Source organism: Enoplosus armatus, chromosome 6 (genome assembly GCF_043641665.1).
Source record: "Enoplosus armatus isolate fEnoArm2 chromosome 6, fEnoArm2.hap1, whole genome shotgun sequence".
Classification (NCBI taxonomy): Eukaryota; Metazoa; Chordata; class Actinopteri; order Centrarchiformes; family Enoplosidae; genus Enoplosus; species Enoplosus armatus.
Window position 1 is genome coordinate 17,982,355 of NC_092185.1, and position 21,235 is coordinate 18,003,589.

At 41.7% G+C, this 21,235-nt stretch overlaps 1 protein-coding gene across 1 annotated transcript in view; it reads right to left on the bottom strand.

Moving 5' to 3' along the window:
- Nucleotides 1-21,235, bottom strand: part of b4galnt4a (beta-1,4-N-acetyl-galactosaminyl transferase 4a) — a 119,184-nt gene that overhangs the window by 8,810 nt on the left and 89,139 nt on the right. Inside the window, exons 8-9 of the mRNA XM_070907764.1 lie at nt 10,992-11,070; nt 282-348 (exon numbers count right to left, since the gene is read on the bottom strand). Of these exons, the coding sequence (XP_070763865.1) occupies nt 282-348; nt 10,992-11,070 (146 nt within the window). The remainder of the gene's footprint in view (nt 1-281; nt 349-10,991; nt 11,071-21,235) is intronic.

Genomic DNA, 21,235 nt, shown 5'->3' on the forward strand with positions numbered 1-21,235 from the left:
TTCTGTGGCATTAAAGTACTGATCAATACCAGACTAGACTAATGAATTTGTTTTTTATAACATCATTTCCTCTTTCTGTTGGGCAAGCTTTCTGCTAAACAAAAAGACCAGAAACGGAAATAGAAATATGTTTCTATCATTAAAGAGTGTATCTTTGCCACAAACATCAGAAAATGTTAAAGTCTATTTTGAAATTCATCATGAAATGGGTTTTTTTCTCCAAGACAAGATGACAGAAAAACTTTCCATGCAATGTATCAGCAGGACAGAGTATCTCTTACCTGCATACAGGGAGATGTAGGCTGAGTCTATCACTTCATATTTCAGACCAGGGAGGAATGGACGCCACTGTGGGTGAAAGCAGAGAGGGAGAGAAAAGGGACTGAGTGAGAAAAGAAAACTAAATGCCAACACTTGGAAAGAAGAAGGTGGGCAGAAATCATCCATCACTGTTTGCAGGCTAAACTGTGACACTCCCTGTGTTATTGATCTCTGCGACATCACAGGATCGATCTGATGCTGGGTTTTTGTATAAACACTGTTAACCAGAGAGAATCAGGAGGAAACCGGAAAAAAAAGTGGTGAAGATGATCAGAGAACCATAAATGTGAGGCTGTAAGGGGTGAGGAAGGAAGGAGGGGTGAAAATCAGCAAACAAGAGGGAAAAAACCTAAGAAAATAGGCTGTGAGCAGAGCAAGAACAAAGCCGTAGGAAAAAGACGGTGACGAGAAGGTGTAAAAAGGAAGATCTAGCAATGACCTAAAAACAGAGAGAAGCATGGGGAGAGAAATAAAGAGAGATAGTGAGAATAAGAGAGAGAGAGAGAAGCTACAATTCTTTTAAATAGATTTCACAATTACCATGTCACTTCTGGTTACCCAGGATATAATCACAGGAGACAGGTCATTTTCCAACCCTCAGGTTGAGAATACAAATATAAACACCCTCCTCAGGCTCATGCAAATGCCTCCACATGTGTATGCACAACAAATATACACACACACATTTACTGTTTCATATTTAGTTGCGATCCGCATTTTGTCATTCATGTAGCGCTGACTGTAGCACCAATTGCTGATATGTAAGACCCCAATCCAGCATTTGTATATTATATCTACATTGTATGCTCCTCCCTCACATCCACGCTGACACATTAACACAGAAGCAAGTACACATATATAAGAAGAACAACAAACAAGGACACAGCGCGACATCATGCTGAGCAGCAGCAGGGAACAGCTCAGCAGGCCACCCAATGCTTCAGCATTGTGCCATTATTTCTGGGTGATTGTCGTCAAGGTCAAGACAGCAGACAGTCACTGCCGACTCAAGGAAGGACAAAACTAAAAAAAGTGGAGACCACATATGAGTTGTAACTTAAGAGGTTTAGTTTTACCCAACTAAAACAACACCAAAAACATATACTGAGGAAAAGTTAAACAAATGCAGCAATGTCACAACATCAGTGAAGATGTGCACAATTGATGTCGCAACTAAATATAACCAAACAAAAAGATAAAGGAAGCGACGGGAGACACAGAAACACTGGCTGATTGGCAGCAGGCTGTCGGGCCAGGTGAGCAGCATCTGCCTTTTTTCACAGCAGACATTTTGACTTGTCATAGTAGGAAAAGCTGGCTACGATACCAGGACCCTTATACTGGAGCAGCAAAACGGCATTCAGCCTTCAATAATTGTATTAGTTACACCTGTGCTTTCACACTGCATCAAAATGATGTCTGACGACCTTTGACTCCAGCCTCCAGCCTCCAGGCTCTCACAGAACGATGACACAAGTAGGGAAGCATTTCCACTGATCCTATGAGTCGTTACTCACAGCCGAAACACACTTCAAACCGCAAGTCAAAGTCTTCAACCATCACGAATTTTAACAACATTGTGCTTTGTGTGAAAGTTCACTCACTAGCTTTTTCTGGAGCTTTTATGCACTCGTCGCGTTCTTCTGGAACTTTTTATCACAACACACATTGGCATGGCTCTACGGCTGGTAGGTCAAAGCTGCGAGCGAGGCACGCTTTGACTTGTGGTTTGCATTGTGTTTCAGCTGTGTGTGTGCATGTAGTTAGAGGGTTAGCACAGGGCCCGTTCTTTTCAAGGCTCAATGGAGCTCAACACTCGGCTGCTATCACATTAGCTTTAACACACTAACACTTGAAATGCTGCACGCGCACCTGTGTGGCCTATTTTACAGCTTTGGGAGAATTTCTCCTGTTCATTGTCTGGCCCCATAGATCCTCTGATTAATTGCTCCAAGGGAGATGTTGACCTGGTGTGTATCTTGGTGTGTGTTTGCATGTGTACCTTATATGTACAAGTACACACACTATTTGTTGTGTGTGTCAATGTGGGTGTGTACGGGTGCGTCCTGTGTGAAATAATGTTGACAGGGAGCAGCAGGAAGAAGCGGAGGCCTGCTCGCTGGCCCCCCAAGCTCAACAGAGAGGAAAAGAAAATCAATATCTAAGAGGAAATAATAAAAAGTACCAATCAGTGAGCAAAATGGCAATGGGCAGCCAGAAGAGTTGTTTCATCCTGTTTCATCATGCCTGGACCATCCAGTGATATGTGAGGTTTTGATATTTGATTTTTTTTGTAATCCCCCAATGATTACGAGTTTATTGCTTCTGAAAGAGCTGACTGGTGGCTGCTGCTGTGTTCGTTTCCTTCAATTCAACTGGCTGCTCCAAAGCCTAAGGCACTATGGATATGAAGTTGTTTTGTTAGTGTGACACATAAGAGGTAGCGACATAATGAAACCATCTGACCTTTCCCAGTTTACGTAAAAATCAATTCAGATTTGAGGTCCAATAAGATTTACAGAAAGTAAACACTTCCATTTCGTGGTCTCACCTCGGGTCCTGAATTTTCTAGGGAATAAATAGAATCAGAAATACTTTATATTTAAAGTTTCCTTGAAGTTGTTGCCCATGCCCATTTGTTCAGTCAAGGACAGAGGTGTTCACTGCGTGCTTTCTATCTGTTTTCTCTCTCTTTCTCTGTGTCTTACTAATGCACACCTGACCTTAGGCCCAAATGGGTAGAGTGTTAAACAGAGAAAAGTCAGTGGCAGAGTGGACAGCAGAACAAGACAGATATTAACAAGCCTGACGACACCTGCCTGAGGGAAAAAGGCAAGAAAAGACCGGGACTACACCGTTGTTATTTACTTATTTCCACTTTATTTATACAGGGTAGCTTGGATGACATCTACAGTCACAATGATTTTTGGGAGCAGGAAAACCTTGACATGATATGATAGTCATTGAGGTCACTGCAATTACCACATTAGCCACTATCCAAATGTTGGGGACGATGCAAGATTGAAGGATATGGCAGGTGATTCAATATTTTTCTTACTGTAAAGAAATCTAGTGAAAAGACCAAAGCGTACAATTTATTTTTTGTGTCTTTTGTCAACTACTCAGAGTTATGATTCAGTCATGAAGAGAGAATAAAGAAGACAAAGACTGCAGCAAGTGGACTCTGCGGCGAGTGTACCCCAGTGTACCAAAGAGATCAAAATCTCCCAAATCCTGAAAAGGCTCTGGGGCTTCGAGTTGAGAGCCTTGTGGAGCTTGACACATGTGGCAATATTGTTGTAATCCTTCTCAAATACACAATATGACTGATCTCCTTGGATACAGTAGTTAGAAAGTTAATATTAAGTCCACTTAATACTGAGACAACTATTTCACAGCCAAGATACAAAACAATCACAAGACACAAATAGAGTGGAGGTCGTTACTGAGGTGAGGAAAAGTTAATAAGCCTTCTAAACTTTCCTTCACTCACCATTCAGTCTGTGATCACTCATGTTGAGTTTGAATGAAAGGTAGAACACAGGAGTGTGCTCTCGCCGATCTGTCTATGTGTGTCTGTTGCCAGAGAACTGTTGGGCCATAGAGATGGTGACTTCATTGAGAATGACATGCTGCTAACAAGCAAAGAATTATGTCCTGTAGCTGTGGTGCAAAAAAGGCAAAGTGACAGCTAACAAGCTAATGAGAGCACATATTAATAACCTCTGAGTGTTTGTCTCTTTGTATCCTGGCTTGGTTCGCTTTAAGGGAAAGTGGCACTTTTTATTCTATTGTCATTTACAGAGGAGTCCTTATACGTCTGCAGCAACAATTGTTATGACCAGTAGAGTATTTACATACGTGTTAAATATAGTCTGTGTAATCTGACTCAGAGCTTTTATTTCTGCTGTTTTGGTAACTAACTAACTCTGAATAACTAAAGGAATAGTTCGACATTATGGAAGATACGCTTATTTGCATCTTGCCGAAAGTTAGGTGAGAAGATTGATACCACTCTCATGTTTGTAAGGTACCTCCAGCAGCTGGTCAGCTTAGCTTAGCTTAGTATAAAGACTGGAAACAAGGGAAATGTTTTTTCTGGACAATCGAGGGAAAGCATTTTACTAGACATGCTTTTGTTTGATATAGCTGGGCATTAAAATCAGTGTTTGAGACCTGACTTTAAATAATGGTACATTTGTTTCTCAAGAATAGTGATAAAATATGTTAGATGACAAGTGAAGACAAGAAAAAGTTCCATTAACTGATGGGATGCAAGAAAAGTTATGACAGCTTTGGTGGGAACAGAAACAGAAAGAGTGAATTTTAACATTGAAATGGAAAGTCTGTTGCATGGACCCACTGACAGGCGCCTGGCAGCAGAGCATCAAGGAGAGACTCCTGACAGCCTCTGAACAGATACCTCCCCAACAGAGTGCAGAAGACACAAAAGCCTGCTGGTCTTTTGATGCGTTGCTGATTCTATTGTAGAATCTTCATACAATGAAAGTTGACAAGGATGCAAACAGCAAAGAAGAGTGGAAAAAGCACCTAGCCACAAAAGGCTAACCAAAAACTGCATTGTGGAAACAAGGGCATAAAGCTCCTGACTGATTATGCTCTTATTTCAATTGACAACTAAACAGAACTAAACACTTACATACAAGAGGATTAATGCCACTCTCCATTTCCTGTCACACTGACATGAAAACAGAGGCTTGTTTTTCACGTCATATCATGTCTTGCCTGGGGACTAAGGAATAATATTCAAAGAGAGATGAGGAGGTGGATACAGAGACGGGGTGTTTGATTTTCTATGTTGAATTATACATTAGCTAAAGTCTCTCAGACCAGACATTTCAAAAAGACAAATGAGCCCAATATCCATAGCAATTACTGCTGCGTCGTAGTCTGTGCGTCTACAGCAATGCCCTGCGTGCGCTGAGGGAAAACCGGTTAGTCACACTAACACTCTCACTAGATTCAAATCAAGTCAAACTTACATGACAGAATCTCCAAGCACAGCACACCTCTTAAAATCCCACGTGTTTGCTCTGCAGCCACATGAATAAAACTTACTTGCAGAGGTACTTTGGTCAACATGATGCTTAGTAGAAAAAGGATAACACAGTAATAACTAGCCAGACTGAATACAAATGGAGACAAAATAAAGACAAAATTTTTTTGGATGGTTTTGGATTAAATGAGCATGACAGCGCAGACCTCACTGAACATGTAAAATTGCTTTAATGTGATAGCACTAATGCAGCCAGTGGCAGATTAAGAAACATCCAATAATAAAATACATTAGCAGAAAGTAATCTGACATGTGCAACATGACCTGAATGTGCTAACACCAGTGTGCCGGCATGTTCTACCATTTGAAATCAAGTTGCTTGAAAACTTAAATAATGAAATCCAAAAGTGCCATGAACATGAAAACTGTACTAAACTGCAGTCTCTGTGACCCTACGGTCATTTCACACCAGAAATACGACAAATTGCTACATGCTCAAGGCTATTAAAATTGAATTAACCACTTAAGTCACAATTTCCAAATATTATACTTTCCCATACATAACAAGCAGTGTCTCTGCAAGATTCAGAGTCACAGAGAGGCACTTGGTAAGACAGGATTATACAGATAATGTAAGCATATGAAAGTTAACATGACAAGGACACAATGAGTGTGGGTGACGGGACACTGCATAGCTTTCTTTTTAATGTTAAAATGGTATGTCATGTGTTGGACGGTGCTCATTGGGAAGTGTCTGATCAAATCTGCATGTTGACAAGAGAAAACGCTGGCATGAAAGACAGAAAAATAGATAGGAACATCGGCTCTACGAAAGGCTTTAAATCCCTGTAGGCTCAAAATGCGAATGAGAATAACATGAATGAGAATATTTAGCTATATGATTAGAGCTTCTCGATTATGAGAAGCAATTCCCATTGAGAATTTATGTCCATGTCTTGCACTTTTCATCTTCCTCATAAAGAGAGAGCCTGGATGATCACCCTGCAATCATCACAGTCATACTGAGTGGCATTGATGTTGCCCTCTAGAGGATAAGAGGACAAAGAACGTGGCACTGAAAGCATCCCATGCCAATAAAGAGCGCTTGTGGGTGAGGTAAAGGTTAATGCTGGTGTTTTTGTTGTGTTTTTTTCCCCCCATACACTCATATATATGACCTCATCTAACAAAAAAATAACTGTGGTGGCCTGAGCTAGAAAAGACACAAAACTGAGTTCATCTGAATCTGGGATCTTAAAATTTCATCAAAATGAAAATATAAGTAATTTAAGGGAGGAGAAAAGCAGGTGTATGCATGCTAATGATAAAGGCTGAGGTAAATTAGACCAAAAAAAGACCATAAAAAGAAGTTCAAAGTTCAAAGAGTATTTGAAAAGGTCAAGCCACTGAAGGCCGAAAAGTGAATTGAGGCAAAAAATACGACTCCATATGTCTGAGAGCTGCTGAACTACAGTCAACCCTAAAAGGTTCTGAAGTGGTAAAGAAACTGAGAGAGGGCTGAATTATTTCCTAAGTAAAACGACACACACAATATACTTTAACAGCTGGCTCCAGGGCACACGGACCACTACTGATTTATATTGAGGAGGGACAGTGTGAGGCAGATGTAGAGAGGCCTCTGTGCGTATGGTTGTGTGAATACACCCCATGAGTCTGTGGGGTTGGGGTAGTTGGGTGTATGTGAGAGTGCGAGTGTGTGCATACATGGGTGTGTGTGTTAATTGGTGGGCAGTTTGAGGTTTGGCCTGGCAGGAGTGATAAAACAGGGCCATTAAAATCCCGCATTTAAAATCCCACACCCCTGGCTCTCCATAAACTTGCCATTACTAATTAAGGCGTGACTTTCTTCTCTTCTTTCTCTCACTCCCTCTTCCTCTCAATCACACCGTTTAATGGCCAGCACTTTCCTTCCCTCTGTCACATGGCTAGCAAGAGACATTTTCCATTAGGCCAGTGGAAAGGTCCTGTGTTTCACTGACAATGACATTTAAAAAACTTAATGAAACTACTGCTCACTAAGTCTTCTTTCATCTGATGCAATCCATTAAAAAAAAAAAGAGTCATCAGTCTAAAGAGAGTTTATTTGAAGTTAATTGAAGAAAAACACTGAGGTAGAGTGTAGTAATGGAAAGGCTCAGTCAGAATGCACGTTTAGTAGCTCGCATACTAATCCTAACGACTCAACAATCTCCTCATTCATTGGCCTGCTGTTCATACATACAAATACAGCTGTTTCCATCCCCTTGGGAAAGGCACAGTGTATTCCTAACCTGTCTCTTCCTGTCTCTAATGCTGATTATGTTCCACCTTCCTGCAGCCTAATTCCTTCACACGATGGAAAGGAAAGGGGCCAACACGGAGAGAACAAGGGATCTCTTTCTTATTTTCTTGCCAAAAGGTAACTCTCAGACTGCGCTTGTGTACGTATCTGATATTTACTCGCTCTCGTTTCTTTATAACAAGCGCTGCTAAACAAATACATTCCCAGAGGAACAGCCCACCTTTGACCATGCAATCACAGCTTGGCACAGAACACAGAAGAAAGAGCTGTGAATCCACGCTATCTGCTCTTTAACAAATGAGTGCCTGGGTTTCTGCGGATTTATGTGAGCCCTGGGCTTATGCTGTTGTGGGCCGGTCACGGTAAATCTGCTATTTTTGTCAAGGTGTGAAATGTATTCCGCTGTTAAATCACACACAGGGGCCTTACTAAGACAGCATAGCGTACACACACACACACACACACATTCCTGCACACAGTGTTGATTTGCTGCATGACTTTTATACGCTTCATTAAATTGTTTCTACTAGTACAAACCCACTTTGATGAGGATTGGCTGAGGGTTGGAGACAGAGAGAGAGACATGGATTTTCACATGACCTTGATTCACTGGTAGTCATAATCACATGAACAGTTTTCTGGATGACTCGCAAAGTCTGCTAGGAAGTTGATGATGAGGTAGAGAGAACAGAGATACTTCATATCAAGGCCTCCAGTGCACACCCTGTATATATCCTTCTTCACACTTCTGCCCCATTTCTTTCTCCCTTCTTACTCTGTCTCCTCTCCTTCTTTTCGGCAGCTGTGTCCATTCAGTCTTTGTCCTTAGATCAAGCCATTAAGCTCTGATTACCAATGCCATTTTAGTTTGAGGGCCATACATTTTAATTGCCAGTGCAATTTTTTTCTTCCATTTTGGAAAGGCCAATTCCCCGTGTGATGGTCAACACTAGCTTTCACTGTCCACTTGGAGGAGATGTAGACAGCTATGTGTGTAATACATATGGAGTCAAAACGAAGATAACCATGAGTTATAACACTGCAAGTGTCTGTATTCTTGTGGGTATGTTGCTACAGGTGCCAGATAGAAGATTAAATGATCCAGGAAGTCAGGTTTCAATAATGTATCCATTTTGCATCAGTTTTAAAGCTGTTCTAATTCATCTTTATCATTTTTAACATCATTTTTATATTAACAGTGGAACAAATTATTATGTACAATATGATAAGGGTCACTCGTAGTGTCAAATCCATCGAGTTCAACAGGGCACTTTATTATCTTTGTGGCCTGCAACTTGCAACTTGCTACTTACAGCTCACTTTCTCCACTCTCAACCCAGATTTCAGTCATAGCAGGCAGCCATTTTTAGTAAGAAAGCTCTGATTTAGCAGAGCCAGATCATTGGTGGAACCCAAAACAAAATTAAAAGGGGGATGATTTCGCCAGATATATGACTCAAAATGAATGCTGATGTTGCTTCTGTGTGTGTGTGTGTAAATAGGTTGTTTGTTAACACCTTCGCCATATGAATATAATATGGTTAATTAATATGTCAATGCTGTGTTTAAAGGTTGCTGGGCTGCCCCCAAGTGGCCACAAAATCAATCAATGCAGGTTTAAGGCTTCTCTAATGAACGTGTGTGCATGTGTGCAACTATTTTTCCAGGCTATCTTGTATGTTTCTCTGCAATGCGGTCGTCTCATTTAAATGAACGACGAGGGTGCGTTTTTGGTCAGCCACCAAACTGGCACCAGATTAAGCAGTAGGAGCCACCAGTCCAGCAAGGACATGATAACAGTGCATCCTCTCTGTTCTTATTGCATTATAGCTCATCCACTCAGTCTGTTTGTGCTATCCAGAGGCTCTCCAAATAACAACGAAGGTATTTGTTTGCCATCGAGATGTGGCTGTCACGGGCTGTAATTTATTAGTCACACTTGCACATCATCAGCAGAATATTCATAACACACCCACATCAACGACCCACAACATCCCACAGCAACAGTATAGTACTGGGGAGACCTGCCACGAACAGGACATTTCATAAAGCCTGTGTGAAAATACACACCAGTTGATTGTGCCAATCACACACACACCCACACACACACATAGGGGTCATGTGTGATCCTCCTGGCACCACAGAGTTCAGCATGGTGCTCCTCACATCACCCTGTCAACTCCTCTCTTAAAACTGGCATCTTTAAGCAGCTGATCTGAGCTGAACAACACTGGCTCGAGACACTCGAGACACTCGAGACACAGAGGAGAGTACAGCAGTGCTGGAAACTGTGGGCTAAGGTTAAGGAGTGGTGATGTGATGAATGGCTTTGTGGAAACAGGTTGGAAAAAAAGAAAACAAAAATATGACAGGACAGTTAAGTATATAAAGACCCAGGCAGAAGCTAACAAGAACGGATAGAAAGACAGAAATATAGGTAGAAGACAGTAGCCAGAGGCACTCAGGCAGAGCTTGCAGGGGATAAAGATAGACTGAGAAAGAAGTAAAAAATCATTAACCTTCAGGGTGCAAAAATGACACTGAAGTTTTGTGAAACTCCAGCAGTACTGCTGCTGCTCTGCTGATGATGATGGTCACCACGATGACGATAACCTGGGGCTTGTTAAGAGATTCATCCCATACACACAACAGTGATCTCTTTTTATCATCTGCCCTCCCACTCAACGTACAGGCTCACACGAGGCATGTGGGCTCTCCTTTGAAACTTCATCTCGAAATTACGCCCCACTCATCTCTGAGCTTTGCCTGAGGTGCAGAACACCACTACTGAGAGAGAAATGGTGCAGAGGAGAGTCGAAGCGAACGGGAGAGAAAAAAAAGAAACTTAGAGAAGAAGAAGAAGAAGAGTAAGTGTGGGAGAGAAAGCTGGAGGAGGAGAGTGATGACAGACGGAGGAATGGAAAGAGGATAGAAGAAAAATAGTTGAGAGACTTGAAATGAGTTGATGCTCTAAACCCTCTGGTAGGGAAAGCCAGTGCGACAACAAGGAGGGCCTTTATTGCATACAGTTGTGATCGGATGAGTCCATGGAAAAACGAGGAAAAATGCAAAGTCATGCACAGCAAAGGAGGGAAAGGAGATCTTTTCCACTTCAAACGCTTCCTTTCATTTCTTACCTCTTCAGCCACCACTCTGACACTGCTAATCACAGGGTACAAGTGAAGACTAAATGCTAAATGTCCTGCCAAAGGTGAAAGCTTTCTCAAGACACATGAAAGCATTGTCATATGCTAAGAGTCAGCGAGGTGAAGATAAATTAAATGACTGGGGGTGTAGACAGAGAAGCAGAATATTGGAAGTGAGCTCCCATGATTGCTAGGGTCCACTTACCCCAACCTCCACGTGGTCCGAGCCCTTGTCATCCTGCTTGTGGAGGATCTCAAAGTAGTATTGTCTGGATGAGATTAGGCTGAGGGGAGATGAAGGGAGAGAGAAAGACAGAGCTATTGTTAGATATTTGACACTGATGAAAAAAAGAATAAGCCACTGCAGCTCCTTTCACCTTAGGATCTTTCTCAGCGACCCAGCGCTTATGAACACATAATGACTGTTGATTGTGTGGAGGCCTACCAGAAATACAACTATAACGGGATTTACTGATACTGCAGTGGAGTAAGGTAAACAGCTTGACTTTAAAAAAAACATATGTCAATTGGACCAGAGCATAAACAGGTTAATCAGTCTTGAATATAACTCTGTGCTGCAGGCAAGATGGGAAAAGAGACGGCAGTGAGCCAGGATATCATCAGCCTTGGGTCCTGAATAAAACACTACTTCAGAGACATTGAGGAGGAAAATCGATGCTCCACATAAATCAACATTTTACATTTATAGGGCTCCAGTATTTCTCTGGAACTCCTGCTTAGACTGAGTAAAGGTCTGTATGTTATTCGCAGCACTGATGAAACACGCACACCAAGCGTCAATGCTTTATTCTTATCAAAAACACATCTCGGGTAATAGGCCAGCATCTGCTGCTGAATAAGAGACACCCGAGCACTGCTCCACACATCATTAGCTCTCAAAACACACACATACAGCCAAAGTTGAATACACACACGCATAGTGTTGAACAACGAATAAGATCACGTTTTTGCAAGGATACATGTACCGTGCACATCTACAGTGTACAAATGCACCATTTGTTAAAGCATGTGTCTTAAATGCATAGAAGAGCTATGCTTCTAAGGATAAAATGGTACTGTATGTTGGAAAACCTAATTCCTATATACATGATCATGTTCATTTTATTTGCCGCAGCCTGGTAATTTGTAAAACATTTGCTACTCTGAACTTTTGGAGTCACTTGGCTCCTCCATATTCATGTGCTCTGGTTCACTAAGATTTGTGATGGCTTGCTCTTTTTTGTGATCATCATTTTCTCTCTCTGTGATGGTCCCCTTTCTCTCCTCTCTCCTGTTTGTCCCCTGAAAAAAACACAAGTTCATCTTATTTTTGAGTCTGAGTTTGGAATTGAAAATAGCCCCACAAAAACAGGAGATAACAAGGATGAACTTGCATCCTTGTTCTAGCGAGCATGTTTGAGTTTAAAACAATTTCATCTTTTTGTCTATATAATGACAAAAAGTGACAGATGCCTATTATACAAGTTCCCAGAACTCAAGGTGACATCTTAAAGTTGTTTGTTTTGTCCAACGAACACAGCGGAACCTAAAGAGAAAAGCAGAGAAATTGTCACACTTGAGAGGACAGAGCTAGCAAAGGCTTTTAACATTTTTGCTCCATAAATGACCTGAACGGTTTTTAAAATTGTGACTGATTCATGTTTGTCAATCAACTAATTGCTTAATGGACTCATTATTTCAGCACTACCAGACATAAATGCCTGGTCTTCCATGATAAAGATTGCAGAGTTACAGACGTAGTGTAGACTTGCTTTGCAGTGTGTGTGTGTGTGTGTGTGTGTGTGTGTGTGTGTGTTTGTTCCTGATGTGGTTGTCCAATTTGAAAGGGAAGGACAAAGCCTGAAGGGGGACGGTCACGTGTTGCCCTGTGCACAAACGCCGCCGCATCATCCGGCTGCCCAGCGTTCTGTAACCAATAAATCATTGCAGGTGCAGGAGAGCAGTGACAGTGAGCTAAGGTCACTCTCTCATGAATAGGGAACATCTCTCTGCGCAGCTGCTGAAACGGCACTCGGCTAACTTAAGTGCCGCTTTCAGCTCCTGGCACCCTGCTTGCCCTTTCCCATGTGATTCAAGCGCAATCCATGAGCGAAAAGACTGAAAATATTATTTTGCATTCACATCAGACAAAACACAGTCGAAAGAGTTATTAGATTAGATCAGATGAAACTTTAATTAATATAATGAATATGCGGGGAAATGGAGTGATCAGAATCATCTCGACCCGAGAACTGAGGGCAAAAGTTTATCTACAGTGAAATATACTGTATGTATCCCCTGAAAATATTACTACCAGACAAAGTATAACTGGTTTGCAAAATTATTAGAGAACTGAATCTCACTTTCCAATTTCAAACAAATTAAATTTTAGGTTGACATGTCACATCTTTCTTTTAATCCTGACCTCAAAGTGATATTTTTAGGCGGCCTTAGTTTATTGAGTTCCTGTCCCTCAGCAGATGACGATAGATGGTTTTAAGGATACATTTCCTGACCCTTCATTAGATTGTCTATTTCAGCCCATAATCTGACTCCATCTAAGGGATAATCTAATGTCAGAGCTGAGAGGATGCAGTCTGCCGCCACAGTGTTTCAGAGTAAGGCAGATACACAACCGCAGACAAGGAGGACTACACACATCGCACAGATGTACACAGAAAACATTATGCATTTTCAACATACTATGGTCCATCAACTTTTGAGGATCTCTTTGTTCCAGACCCTGGCCACTCAATTCAAAAACACACTCAACACACTCAAAGAGCCTGAACTTCAGCAGTGACAGATTGGTAGCTCAGCCAATACAAACCTGTTTACCTGTTATAAGATGCCAGATAAGACAATGCACCCATGCACGCACACACACACACACACACACACACACACAGACACACCGCAGATAGCAGGCCTATCAACAGTAGCTGAGCAAGATGGAGACAAACAAAAGGATCATATGACACTGAGAAACAGAGATGGATAAACAGATGAAGAGAGCAGAACGTCAAGTCCTATTAACATACTTACATCCTTAGTTTGACTATTTCCTTTATATTTTCTCTTTGTATTTGAAGTCATTTTGTATGCCAATTCAGTAGTAATTTCAGCTTTGGTTCACGTAATTTCCAGAGGAGGTGAGACATTTATTGAGTCCTGTGGGTTTCAACGTCTACAGGAGTCTGCTGATACATATTTCTGTTTTAAAGATCTGCATCATTTCTTTGTGCCTGCATCTTTTTGTTTTCAATTTGGTGGGAACGAAGACAGATATTCTTTGAGAAAATAAAAGACTTCATTAATCATGATGGGTGCACATACAGATATGGTCGGAGACAATATAAGAAAGCTGTGAAGTGAATTTGACAAACAAAATGAGACTTTTATGGACTCTACTATGTCCAAAAGCATTATATTAAATGTAAAGACTGGATAAGGAGAGAGACAAACGAAGTAGAACAAAGTAGGAACAATAAAGGTGTTTTATACTTGCATGAGTCTATGTGTGTGTGTGTGTGCTCACTGGTCACACCAGTCTTTCTGTGATGGATGGCAAGGCGAGCTCCGGTTGAAAAAGATGAAGAGACAGAGAGACAGGCGGAAAGAAAGATGAAGGAGGAGCGATAAATAGCAAATGAACAGCAGAAACAGAGAGGGAATTATAAATGCTTTCTGTATCTTGAAAGGAAAAATACATTACAGCGAATATCACTCAGACGTGATTTCATACAGAACGCCAGAAGAAGAAAAAAAAACTCATGAAAGAGCAAGTGAAGGGCAAATGAGAGATGGAAAAGGAAAGAATAGCTATTAGCGCATGACTCAGAGGATGAGTAGAGGACACAAAACAAGAGTCTAATTGCCTGACTAATTGGAGTCTTTGTTTCCAGTTTCCCTTCATTGGGCTGAATGGATAGAGACAGACAAAGGAGCTTGACTGGGCTGGATGACACAAGACAGGAGCTAAACAATATTCAGGCAGTATCATCGCTGCCCAAAGTCTGCTGGATTTGAAGTATGAAATATTTATTTGGCATGAACATATAGCAAGGTTTTTTGTTTGTTTGTTTTTTCCCCCTGCTGAGAGACAAATTCCTTTCACAAAGCGTCTCAAAGAAAACGGCTGGACTGTGGGTTTGTCAAAAGAAATATACAAAAGTCTGGATGCACAACACCCTGAGGACCGGCAGACAGATTGACACACTCAGAATTCCTCAGAATTACCAACCTGGGTCGCGGCAAGCAGAGCTGAAGTGAAAAAGAGACAGTATACGTTCTGCCCTTGGTAAATACCAGCCCTCTTTCTCTCATTCTCCCTTCATCTCACCTATCTGCCCGCCGGCTACAGCAATTTCCTGATTCTACTTTTCCAGTATCTCCTCTCTTTTTCCAACTCAATTTCTCATTAATGCTATCTGACTGTCACCCCCTGTCCCTGTCTCTCTCTCTCTCTCTTTCTTGCCTGATTTCTCCCTCTCTAATACCCACAGGTGGCCTTTAAATAAAAGACAGTGCTCAGTGAGTGCTCTCCTCTCAACTACATTAATGATACCAGTGTTTAGAGCTGCCCCAAGGAGACGCACAAACTTCACTTTTCTCCCCCCTCTTCACTCCATTTCTCATGCATTCCTCTAATCCATCAGAGAGCTATCATGCTGCTCTTCCCTGCAGCCTCAATAAATCCTCTTTCTTCCATCCCCTCCCTTCACTTCGTCCCCCCTCCGCTCTCCTTCATCCCCTGCTCTTTCCCCGTCTCTTTCTCCCCCTCTTCTCCTGTATCTTGTCTGTTTCTTCTCTCCAACGCTTCTCTGGCCGCCTCTTCTCCCTCTATCTACCGCATCCAATTCCCCCATATGTAATTATCTAATATAGCATTATAGCATTACTATCGTCACTACTTTTTCTTCTCTACGCCTTCACTTCAGCCCTTTCTCACTTTGATTTTGTATTAACACTCCTTCTCCTCTCCTACTGGCCTGAATGCACGGACATGTGAAGAAAAGAAAAACTGAGATGCAGAGAAGCAGATGCTCTTTTCATTACAGAGAAGTGCAACTACAATTACTACACTACGTCAAGGTCAAACGATACTACATGTGCAAGCTGTACAAATACATTAGCAAGGAGGGAGAACATTTTCCTGTTGTCAACAAATCCCATTAAAAGACCAAAATCAACAATTCATTCATCCAGCTAACAAGCATCCAAAGCCTGATATAGCTTATTCTTCTGTGCCATAGAGCTCCAGTGTTGTCCAAAAACTATTAAAACGCATCAATGAGCCACAGACACTCGGTCCAAAGCCTATTCATTACTATGTTGAAGGACCAGAGTGTTTGAAGCTGTTTCGAACCGCCATACTACAAGGCAGGATGAACATGTGCGATAATCTTTTAAATACGGGGATAACGGCGCACACTCTCTTTCCTGGAAGGCATTTATGGTGTTGCACTCGGTTGCACACACCAAAAGCTTATTCTACGCACACCTGGCCAATCATAACGTGGGTGTGAATGTGGGATTGAAAGTTACAGAAATTGTCCGCCTTTCTTCTCTGCTCCATCTCTGCTCAGATCGAGTGCTTTGCACATAACGTGTCTGCATCTGTGCCCAACTATTTATCTCTTCTCACGATATCGCGATACATCCTGGATACTAACAAAGTCACTTTCCAAACAGCTTACATACCCGTCCCCCAGCTGCACAGAATATAATTTCTGTGTTTCCTCAGACGGGGCCGACCCTCCGTCATCATTACTGTCTCTAGTCACGTTTGGCCAGAAGCAGCCCTGTGTTACCGTTTGGTCGCACTCATGCATTACTGCCATTCAGATGTCCGCTACCACATTCTTTCACAGCTCGAGAGATGTGCATGAACACCCCAAAGACATTCTGATTAAACATAAGCCACTACACACATGAACACACACACACACACACACACACACTCAAACGTAGATTTGTGTCTCAGCAGGCTCCCATCACTCATAGAAACAGATGGTGGAGTGAAGGCCTGAGGGAGGAAAGTGGGACAGAGAAGTCATTGCAGCTCGCTGGCAAACAGCTTCATTCTAATTCAACTGCTACAGCGTATCAACCAATTACCTTGAGTGGAGAAAGGTTAGCATTAAGGTTGGTGTTCACACACAAACACAATCGGGGATATGTGTGCACACAAAGACAGAGAAGTACAGATTATTCGCTCACATGTATGTGAATATAGTATTCCTATGACACCATGAGCACTATATATAGCACTCGGAGTACTATACTTTCTTCTCTTGAGTCTCCGTGGCAGCTAATAGCCAGCAGTGCTTAAATGATTCAATTATAGATACTGAGAGATCCCATAGTGAAATAACTGGTCATTCTCCACTAAGTTTCCCTCATTGTTGCCGGGAAAAAGGCACAATTAACTCTCTCCTTCCAACTATTATCGGTCTTTGGGGGTTTTCTGTTAAGTCATGTGTGCAGAAAACGAATGGGAGCTTTCGCAGTGTGTTAAAGTCACAAGAGTGAAAGGGAATGAAAGATGATGAGAAAGAAGGAGACAGTTAATAGAAGAAATAAAGGCCTAAGAAGGCACGCACAAACACAAGCGCACTCACACAGAAAAACGAGGAACACACATCAACGCCCACGTGTCTGAGGAGGATTGGGCGTAAATGTCATTTCCAGCAGTTTGTGAACTGAGAGCTGCTCCTTCAAAATGCCAGCTGTGGTATCCCAGATAACCTTGAAATCCTCTTCTGCCTTTCGTCCTTGCACCACGCCACTTTCGAAGGTCAGCAGCAGCCATTTTTAATTTCAATCATTACACCGGAAGGTGAAAACCTGGACAGACCATAATATCATGTTTGGAAACTCATCTACAGAAGCAAATGCAGGTGAATGCTAGCAGAGACGTCGTTTAATTGACTTTCGCTGTTTGCCTCAGATTCAGTCAGCGCTCATTAGTGTCCAATATCTTTCAAATATTCCTTCTAATCTTCAAACTTACTGTCAATCACATCCCATGCTGAGCTGCTCAAAGAGTTTTGGAATACTTGACGTCAAGCAAGACGTCAGACCAGCTACAGTTCAGTTTATAGAATTTTAACAAATGTCAATCTCCCTGGTGTTGTCTATACAGCCCGAGGCTCCTGTAGCTGTGTCAGAAAGCAGAGATAGTGTTGACGGGGTTATCTGGGTTCCTCATCTGACTACTTCACTGTCACTCATCAAGCTGTTGTGACAGCACCTAGCAGGCACTGCCAAACTATCACTTCACAGGTGTGAGCCGTGGTGGAGACAAAGAGTTAGACAGACAAAAAGGGACACTTTCAAATTGACACAGGTATTATTCTAAAAGTTGATTGAATGTTTTAAGGCTTTATTTTGAATGTACAGAATTTCAAATCAATCAAAAGTGGCGATTCATTTTCGGTCAGTGATCTAATCAGTTATCACTAATCCCTGATTGTTTCTGCCCTTCTGTTTATTTTTACATACATGTATACAAGGAAGTCACTGGGGCTATGACATGTTGTTTTGATGGCTGTTACTACATTTAATCTGATGACATGTTTGTATAAATCCTCACAAGAGCAGAAAGAAAGAAGCTGATGGTTTGGGAGAGATAGACTGAGACAGCAAGAGGGAGAAAGAGTCTCCATCTTCAAATGTTATTCAGCAAACTTCAGAATTGGAATGCAGGCAAAACTGTTTCTTCCTCACACACTCACTAAATACTGTGAGTCATTTCCTCCAGGTGGTCATAGCCAGGTGTTGTGGATGGCTACCAGATCTCCCTAACAGGTGTACTGATCCAACTTTCCTGTCCATCCCATCTATTTAAATTGCCACCTAGGATGGACACCCACTGGTACTGATGAACGGACATTTGAATAAATGCATCATTTCTTTGAACAGCATGTGTCTCAGCGGCATGCTGTCTGCACTGCAGCATATGCACATTACATGAAGCCCTTACCCTCTCCTACCTCTTACCCTTTTACAGCTTCAAATTCCCTCCCCAAATGAAATAGCCATTATGGCAATAGACAGAGTGACATAGAGGGAGAAGGCCTTAAAAAGTGAGTGAGAGATAGAGAGAGGGGCTGATGGGAAAATTGTGGCATTGTGGCACCTGAAAGCTCTAGTTGCAGTCATCCATGATGCAGCGTAACCACAGAGGGACTGCCAACTGGAGGTCGTTTAGATTTTATATATATATATATATATATATATATTTGATATGTGTGTACAGTGGTTAAATTGGGCTAGGGGGCACATTTCTATGACATCAGGGAACGCACATTTTCAACAATGTATATATTTTTACACTTTTCTCTGTTTTAATAATTCAGACAATGACTAAAACATGTTTTCTTCGTAGCTGTAGAGAACAGAGGCCTAAATGAGGCGATATAAGCAATTGCGAACATCAGAACTTCTGTACTGAGTGTTTTGTCAGAGTGATTGATATCAGCTGATTGGTTCTGTGATTGATCTATGCTCTGGGCCTCACTGGTTCCTTAAATAGCTGAAGAAAAAGCTGTTTTTGGGTAGAGATTGTCTGGTCTCTAACCCTTTATACACAAGGTGATGCCACACAACAGGTGGGTGTGGACTAAAGTTTTCTCAGTGCTATACTATTCATATCTGTACGACCAATGTGTTTATGATTCAATTACAAGAGCACATAGATCTAGCCTCTTAATTTTACTAGATGGACACATTTAACTTTAAAATGATCCCAGACCCCCCTAGAGGGTCCAAGGTCCACAGTCTCACAAAATCAATGCGATTTATTATGTGGGGGAAACAATGCCCCCCACATAATAAATCCAAATTTAACTGTGTGTGTGTGTGTGTGTGTGTGTGTGTGTGTGTGTGTGTGAGAGAGAGAGAAGGTGTGATGGTGTGTGTGTGTGAGTGAGAGAGAGAGAGAGAGAAGGTGTGATGGTGTGTGTATGTATGTTTGCTGGTTTCAGTAGCCTTTGATTGCATCGTGTGGAGACCTGCAACGGTGTTTCAAGCGAACCCCTCAACAACAATATGTTTTATTCCCTGACAATATGATTCAACCCTGCAGCAGCCATTAGTTACTGTTCACTAACTTCGACTACAGTCGGCTGTACAGCTCCAATGAACCGAGACGTATAAATAACCGCAGTCCAAAGCGCGAAACACCCCCGCCCCCCCAAAAAACACAACAAAAAACAACCTTGCTGAAGTGGGAGTGTCTGTTGTGTTTCATTCTGCTCTTCTATGTTCAATTACATTTCTGAAGGGTGCTCTCTGTTTGGTTGTGTTCTTCTCTGCACCATTCAACTCACTTCTTTTATGCTGCATTTTATTTCAGCTCTGTCCCATTTCATCCTGTTTCAGGCCCAATATGATAATAACTAGGAACAGTAGCACATAAACTGTGAAAGCTGTTTTCAATTGCAGCTTTGTGGCAGAATGGAGTCTGCAAATAGGCTCAAATGGCCCTGAACTTACTCGCCAATAACAAATTGCACAAGAGGAGCTGTAGCCTCATGTGTAATGACTAATAATTCATACAGTGGCTTTCCATCTACAAAATTGAGTGTAATATTCCAGAAACACCTAATTAATTTTGTTCAATTATTTCTTTATTTTATCTGGCTTACAAATGTTTCAAATTACCAGGTGATAAAATCTGTCTAATGACTGATTATTATTGCTGTACACACACTCTGATGCATTTTTTTTTTCTAGAAAATGATAACTTGTTCTGTTCTGCACTACTAATTTACTCATTTCAATTCCATCCCATCTAATTTGAAGAATACCTTTTTATGAATGCATGGCGATTAATCCTGCCGCATATGCAATTTGCCACGCTCAGGAGCACATCAGCTTTGCTATAAACAGGTTGAGTGTAATGGTGTGTGAGGGAATGCGTGTCACACAGGGAAGGCAGAGGAAACATGTGGAAGATGACAAACAAACAGCCTTTGCTTTGGGTTGTTTCAATAAAGTCATCAGACGCAGAGAGGAATTTCGAATGTCACGGTATTTAACAAACACGTGCACGTTAATGCACAGAGGCATGTTATTTGCGTGTATGCAAAAACATGAATATGTCGTCTTACACATGCCCACGCACAGAAACATCAAACTAGATTTTACCTAATTATCTTAAGCTAGACTTTCACGCTGTCTTTGACACACTTCCCTAAAGCATGTGATAGGGTGTAGCTATAAAATAACAGATTTGACTTTAGTCATTAGCCCCTTCCACCCGTAAAAACCCTGCAATTCTTCCAACCGTTTCATCTCTGGCACATCGCATTTCATGACCTGACAGAGGAATCATGAATCACTTTACACATCAGGGTAGAAGATATTAAAAGACTCGGAGAGAAGGTACTGTGCAACAATTGGTGTGTGTGTATGTGTGTGTAAGGTGATAGATATCATTGT